This window comes from Delphinapterus leucas, chromosome 2, assembly GCF_059928025.1.
Source record: "Delphinapterus leucas isolate spDelLeu-1000000601 "Yukka" chromosome 2, BTC_Dleu_Yukka2, whole genome shotgun sequence".
Lineage (NCBI taxonomy): Eukaryota > Metazoa > Chordata > Mammalia > Artiodactyla > Monodontidae > Delphinapterus > Delphinapterus leucas.
This window is the reverse complement of record NC_143130.1, coordinates 38751848-38759570: the sequence shown is the minus strand read 5'-3', so window position 1 is coordinate 38759570 and position 7723 is coordinate 38751848. Positions and strand designations below refer to the sequence as shown.

Sequence of the window (7723 nt, the reverse complement as noted above, 5' to 3'; positions counted from 1 at the left end):
CTACAAGAGTGAAAAGACTGTTAGCAATGGGTTGGGCTGTTGTTTCTGTTGTGTTAAAGACAGCCTTCATTCTGAGTAGAGACACTAGGCAGATACCAGGAAAGCTTGTGGCATGAGAGAAGTGATACAGTGTGTGTGTGGTGGACACTGCCCACTGCTGTTCACCACTTGTCACAAGTTAGCATTTGACCAGAAAGGTCAACAGAATATGTAGTTCTCTTCAGTTTCCACGATCTGATTGACACGTAAGTTCTGGTACCTCATCTTTAGAGAATGGCTAGACTACTTCAGTTAGGCCAGTTCAACTGGGACACTGGAACCAGGAGATCCCAGAAGAAAACTGGTCACAGACAATAAGGAACTAAGCAGAGGACTTTATTTCAATGAAACCAGGAAATATTATCTTCTAGAGCTGCACTGTCCAGTATGACAGCTACTCATAAGTGTATGAGCACCTGAAAGGTGGCTATGACATATACTGAAATGATAATATTTTGGATAGGCTGAGTGAAATAAAATATGTTACTAACACTTACTTCACTTGTTTCTTTTTACTTTTTTAATGTGGCTACCAGAAAATTTAAAATTTCCTATGTGGCTTGCATGGTGGTCTAGAGTATTTGCATACACACCCCCACGCAAGTTCTACAGGTGTGATAATCTGACTGGCTAGAAATTGTATGTGTGTGCATGAGTGTGTGTGGGGGGTGTGCACACGTGTGTGTGCTAAATTTAGTTCATATCTGCAACATTTCACTATATACCAGACAGAAATCTTGCAAATGCAGCACTGTGAGCACACTGCCAATCATCTACCCAATGATTACTCCTAAAGGGCAGATAATAAGTATCCATTATGACACATGCCTTTTACTCATATCATTTGGATGTAACTTGTCAATCAATGTCGGCCTTGCTCGAGATCCCCTAACTATTGACGAGCAAAAACACCCCTTACCAGAGGGTACAATCTTAAAGGTGATTGGAGAATAATTCCAAACAGGGAAAATACCTCCTCCAACACAGATCAGAATGCATGCCAGGGTCAAACTGGGAAAAACACCCTCACCTAAATGACAAGGAATCAAATTTTCTCTTCTAAATCTCCAAGGACATATGGAAGGGGTGTTACTCATAAAATGTATCAAATTTACTTCTGAACTTCTTTTTAATCCTCTTATACATTCTTTTCTTGGGACATAATCAGAATTATACTCCCAGATCACCCACTTTGCAAGCAGCTCTTCTCAACTGCAACTCTGCCCTGTGATTATGTCAGCACCCTGGGTTGAAGGGGCAGGTATGTCTCGGCAGAAAACCAGACATTAGATTGGCATACAGGTTCCAGTATACACAAGTGGTCAAAAAAAACGTCTGACAAACACATTTACTGGAACACCTTGCACAGAAAGGTCCCTGATGCAACAAAGCAAACCTCTGGGCCCTTTGCTCAACTCCTGAGGATCCCATGAACACCAAGAGCTAACATGTGGGAAGCCCTCTCTCCTCCTTAACCATCCTCAGAGGGTTAGATGCACTTCCCAAGGTGCCATGTCCCCTGAGACCAGTGAGTACCACAGCTTCAAAAACCCTGTGGACCACGTGCCAGGCTTTCTGTTTCCAGGACTAATGCTGTGCCTACTGCCCAGGTCTGCATTTCTTCCCTTCAACCTCTACACCTCCCCCTCCAACTCTTCCCTCCTGTTTGTGACTATTTAGGTAAGCTGAGACCAGTGGTTTTCAAATTGCGGTCTGGGTACCCCTAGTGGTCCCTGAGATCCTTTCAGGATGTCCCTCAAGTCAGACTCCTTTCATGATGATACTAAGACATTGTTTTCCCTTTTCAGGCTCATTCTCTCACTAGTGTAGAGTGGAGTTTTCCAGAGGCTACGTGACCTGTGATATTGCAACAGATTGAATGCAGAAGCTGGTATGAGAACCCAGTCGTCTTCTACCAGACCAGACATTAAAGATATTTGCAAAATGTAAAACAAAGCCACTTCTCACTAAGTTTTTGATCCAGAAAATGTAGTTATTTTTCATAAAAATGTAATGGTAACGTATAATAGGTTTTTTTAAGTGATATGATACGTATTGTTTCAATTTTAATTTCTAATACAGTAAATATTGATAGATATAAACCCAAAGAGACAAAAGTTCTTGAGGGTCTTGAGGTTTTAAGAATTTGTAAAGGGGCTGTGAGACCAAAACTTCTGCAAGCTGCTGGATTAGACAGAACTCCTCTGGGAAACCATCCCTAACTTCTCAGAGAGTTTGGTTAGGCGCCCTCCCACGTGCCCGTAACAGAATACCCCCGCTTCTAGCAGCCACCACCCTCAGCTGTAATCACCTACTTACTGCTCTGTCTGCCCCACTGGCCTTCGTGCGCAGGGACTGTGTCTAGAGCACCTAACACAGAAGGTTATTAACTATTTGTTGGATAAGTATCCACAGTGCTGTCCTCGTCCCTTTGTGATGGGTCCTAGGAACTGCTGTTGGCAGTAGCAGTGGCTTGAAGAGAGGACATCAGTTATCACGACAGCCATGCAATTCTCATCTCTGACTCAGAAAAATGGTGGTGGGCCCGGGACTGCTCACAAAGTCCTGTTTAAAATAGTATCATTTTAATCACAGATTCTAGGGAAAACGCAGTCCAAGTTCTAGACTACTAGAATTAGTGGTTTACATTTAGAACGAAAGATGTTTTCCTGTGGTGGGGCAGGAGGTTTGCATCACAAATAGGTTCCAAAATAAGAAAATGTTAAATATATGAAAAATAAATATAAATAGTATCTTAAATTCAATATGTCCTCTAATTTAGTAGACAATGTAGGTCAGAACAGTATCATAAATATCAAGGATAACCTGACCGATATGACTATCTCTTCTTTATAACGACAGCTTATTCATGATCGAACACCCTTCTTGGAGGGTGGAGGAGGGGCATTGGCTCACTAATTTGGGTATCTTGGTGGTTTGGTGCAACATCCGGCAACAGAAACAGGAATTTTAACTAATATCACCCCTGCCGTATCCTCTCTGCTCAAGACGATGTGTGTGTTCTTAGGAGCCCTGTCCAGGAATGTGTGTGGGAGTCTATACATTTTCACCCTCTTAATAAATTAGGTGCTACAACTTGGACTGAGGCAATGGTGGTGTTGAGCTGCTCGAAGTCAAGCTTGTTTGAGCGAATGTAACATTTTGATATTCTGTGAACCATTTAGCATCCACAATGCTGCATTTCATCAGTGAGCTGGTTCTCTCCTTAAAGCCTCCTGGGGTCATCTTTTGGTAAGCTTCCTCTTCCCTTTACAGGCTGGGGAGGAAGGCGACCTGAAGAGTGGTTATGCGACTCAAGTTCATTAAGAAAAGCACAAGTAAGATAGTAACGCCAGTGCTGTGTCCCCAGAGTGATGAGAGATACTCTATACCCGGGCACTCTGTACAAACAGTCTGACTCTGTGTGGTGGGGTCATGAAAACCCGGCACTGAAAGACTTCTCATCTTTGAACCATACATCACAGACACTGAAATAACCTGTTAATTGCCTTTACTCTTTGATATCTTAGTATTTCAAAAACCTTCAATCAGGCAGTTATTCTTCCTTTCAAAAATAGTGGTTAAATAGAAATCGGAGAAAACGTTTCATTCTGTGGACTTCATGGTGTGAAATGAAAATCAGGCAAGTTTTGGGGAGCTACAATCCTAACTTTAAAAGCTCCCCCGCTTCCTCCCCCTCTATTGTGTGAACTAGTTCATGACGCCTTATCCCAAACCCTTGGGGCCAGGTGTTTCTGAATCCAGAATTTCTCAGGCTTTAAAAAGGCAGAATGATGCATATACTGTCATATCATGGCAATGCCCCCATAATAAATCCATTAACATTTCTGTACGGAATATATAGTAAAAAAATCCACACAAAGGGAGATTTAAAAAGATTAAAATAGCCTCACATCATTTCAGGTCAGGTTTTGTGGCTAAATGAGTTTACATTCTGGAATTGAAAATCCAGGAATCTGGATCTATAGAACACCGTTTCTCAATCTGTGGTCCCTGGAATAGCATCAGTGTCCCCTGGGAACTTAGCAATGCAAACTCTCACATCTCGTCCCAGACCAAGTGAAGCAGAAATTCTAGGGGGAGGGCTCAGAAGTCTGTTTTAACAACCCTCCAGGTGACTCAGATGCATGCTAAAGTTTAAGAACCCCTGCCTTGGAAGAAATGATTGCCACCAGACGTCTTACCTGTCTCTGCTCCTGCGGGAGGGGAACGTGGCCTTACAGCCCTCCATCGTGCACGTGTGCATTTCTTTGGCATGCAGGTTCTTGTGATGCATCTTCACACCGCAAGCGTTTTTAAAAGTCTTCTTGCAGATGTCACACTGGAAGCGATTTTCCTCCTTCGGCCTCGCTAATGTGTGCTGACCTGAGTGCTCCAGCTCTTTGGAATCTTCAAAACAAGGAAAAGCCATCCCCCGGCTGGACAAAGCACTGAGGAGGCCCCCGGCCAGCAGGCGCTGCTGCAGTTTGACGTAATCAGGAAAAGGGACACAGGGCTCCACCCCGGGGGTGAGGTGAGGTTCACGGCCACCATCCTCCCCGTCCCGTGGCACCACGGTCAGCACTGACTTCTGCTCAGTCTCCCTCTCCGAGTTGTATGTGGCCTGCTCGGGGGTTTGGCGGAGGGCTCCGCTGGACTCGATCGCCGGTTTGAGATGGCAGGGCCTCTCTCCTTCAGGACCAGGCTTCCCTAAGCTTCCCAATGGGGCTCTGTCTGACCGGGGGCTGCAGGCCTCCAGCTCGTCTTCACTGACCACCTGCAGGGGCATGTCTTCATCTGAGCTGAGAGTGTGCCTCTTCTCATCCACTATCTCCACAGCCTCCTTCTCTATTTTGATGGGCATACTGGACTTGCGCGATTTCTTCTTGGGCAGGGCATCGAATGGCATTTCGTTGGAAACCAGTTGTTCCGGGATTGAAGAGGACAGCAGAGGGAGGGAAGGTAGCATCCCAGGTGTGTTTGCTAGCTCAGCCGGGGTGGCCGGACTGCGGTAGAAAGGAAAGACCGGCTGGACCGTCTTCAGGTTGGGAAAAAGCACTCCGTTTTGGCCGATGCTTGGGAAGGCTGGCTGGCTCCGGGAATCCTCCCCTGAACCAGTGTAGCCAGGGAAAGGTCGACAGTCTGGAGAAGTCACCCTGAAACCGGGGAGCTTATAGCTCTCAGAGGCAGCCAGGTTCAGGCTGTTCCTCAGGTCTTTGTCCCTGTTGTTTCTGTTCATTGGCATGTGCAGCCGGGGGTTGGGGTTGGCGCTGTGGCGGTTCCGGCTCCTCAGGGAGCTGAACACCATGTTACAGCCTTCGATGGTGCACTTATGCTTGATCTTCAGGTGGACGGCATTGTAGTGGATCTTGAGGGTGCCTTTGTCGTAGAAGGTCTTCTCACACGCTGTACAGAACACCCGGCCCTTCTTTGTGCCGAGGCTGTTCCTCTCAGACTTCACTTTGCCCTCTGGGGACAACTGTGTCCTTTCGAGCTTTGTGATGATGTTGTATGAGCTGGAGTCACTTAAATGGGCACTGTCTTCCTTTTTAGTAACAGGACCTGGACAGTTTAGACACTGCTCTTTTTCAACCTGAAATGGGGTGGAACTGGAAGTTAAGAAGCTGCTGTTGGGGAAGGGTCCGTGGATTTCCTGTTTGGGGTCCTGACTTTGGTCCTGACCCTGCTCCAGCACATATGGTTCGGGCACTGACTCTATCAGTGCGGGAGGCACGGGGTTGAAGAACTGGAAGGGCAGCATGAAGGTCATGTTGTTTATGAGGTTCTCAAAGGGGTGTATATTGCCGGGGTTTCCTTTGTCTACAGGAGGGGGTAGGCTGCCACTCCGGTGGCTGCAGCTCTCGATGAAAGCCCTGATATCTACGTTCGCCGTGGAGGGCGGGATGATGATGGACTGCTCCTCCTTCTCTTGAACTACCATGAGCTCAACGATAGACTTGGTCTCTCCAAAACGAAGGAACTGCTGCAAGGTGGCCACCTCTTCCTCACTGGTCATGATGCTCCAGTGATCCAACACCTTTCCTGATGCATCCTAAACCCAAACCAGAATTAAAAAGGGCAATTAATTTACTATTCCTTACCCTTTTCTCTAAGAAAGGAACCACGTATGTGGTCAGGGCCTCCACCAGCACCACAGGGCACTTTTGTACATATTAGAAAAAGACACCCCTGTGAGCACAAGGCTTGATGAGTTCAGCCCTCGCTCACCCCACTGTCCTAGGACAGAAACTCTGTGCAGAAAATAAACTGCACAAAGGTAAGCAGTGGTCCAGAAGAGAGAAATAAAATGATATCACTCAAGCCTAAGGGAAGTTTGGTGATTATTTTCCATCTTATTTCAAACGAATTGGTTGTCTTGCATCAGGCATAATTTTCCTCCACTAAAATTAAAATATGTATCATTTGAACAATAGTAACTTCTTTATCTAAAGAGTATAGATGAGGCAATCAGGCCTAGATATAGTTCAAGTATTTATTCACTGCAAGTTTAATAATCTTTCCCAAGCAACTAACATTGAAAAACAAATGAACCTGTATTGATCTATTGCCTATGTTCACAAAGCAGAGCTGTAATTACACTGGAGTGTTGGAGATCTTTCAAACTCTAGCAAGGCCTAACTTTTCCCAAAACGACAATAAATATTTTATCACAGAACATGTATTTGACGGCCTACTGAGATTTTTCACGGTGCGTGTAAGAGTTCTGAAGATGATGAGGGAGGTAACATCATAAATTTTTCATGCACCAGAGGTTCAAGGTAATTGATTCCATATTTTTAATCCTAACACTAGAAAGCAAGATTATTAGGATCATTAAATATTGATCTATGTCATAATGTAAGATCATAATGCTGCTCTACATAAAAGGTGGTTTCTAGCCTGCTGGGGGTCCTGCACTCGAGGTGAGCAAACATGTTTCCAGAGGAAGACTGGAGGCATTGTCAGAGTTCGAAAGAAGGGAGTTCAAATTCTCAGTCTGCTGCATACAAGCTGAGTGACTTCAGCAAGATTTAGAAGCACTCAGTCTCTGGTTTTCCAACTGGAAAATGGGGATAATCTACCTACCTTGTGAGATTACTGGAAGAGGGTCTAAGTCAATAATTGGTTGTTATTAGTGTTTGTTTCAGGGTTATGGCCCAGCTGAGTTAGACTGAAGTGTATGTTAGTCTTGGAAATAACATTCATCCGCCCATTTCGTTGAAATTTTTATCAAAGTTAGCTGACATTTTCTAGCGTAGTGACAAGAAAGAAAATGCTGTAGCTGTTTCATATGTCAGAGAAATGATAGAATTCACACCAGGGAATATGTTCTTTGCTGTTGAAACACCTTGATAGCCTCTCTGGATAGGAAGCATAAGGCCTACCCCCCGCAGTATGGTACAGAAAAAGAGGTACAACTACTCTGCAAAGGAAAGAGATGAGAGAAGGGACGAAAGGCATGGAATGATGGAGAGACGTAGAGAAAATGCGAGGAGGCCAAAAGGAACTGCGGAGGCAGAGAGAGAATGAGCCAGAGCATGCACACAGAAATATCACAAGGTGATGGAGCCTGGGAAGGAAAATTAGCAGTAGGATGGATGGCAGAGGGCTTTAAAGAACAGGAAGGTGTGGCATGAAATTGTAACTGTTTGCTGTGCTGTTCTGCAGTGTAAGTTCCCTTCCT

At 45.1% G+C, this 7723-nt stretch overlaps 1 protein-coding gene across 2 annotated transcripts in view; it reads right to left on the bottom strand.

Annotated features, from left to right (window-relative positions):
- The window catches only part of BNC1 (basonuclin zinc finger protein 1), a 58818-nt gene that overhangs the window by 28212 nt on the left and 22883 nt on the right, over window positions 1-7723 (bottom strand). For both annotated transcript variants that reach the window (XM_030764029.2, XM_089906712.1), the window contains exon 4: window positions 4245-6091. In XM_030764029.2, coding sequence (XP_030619889.2) covers window positions 4245-6091 — 1847 coding nt within the window. The remainder of the gene's footprint in view (window positions 1-4244; window positions 6092-7723) is intronic.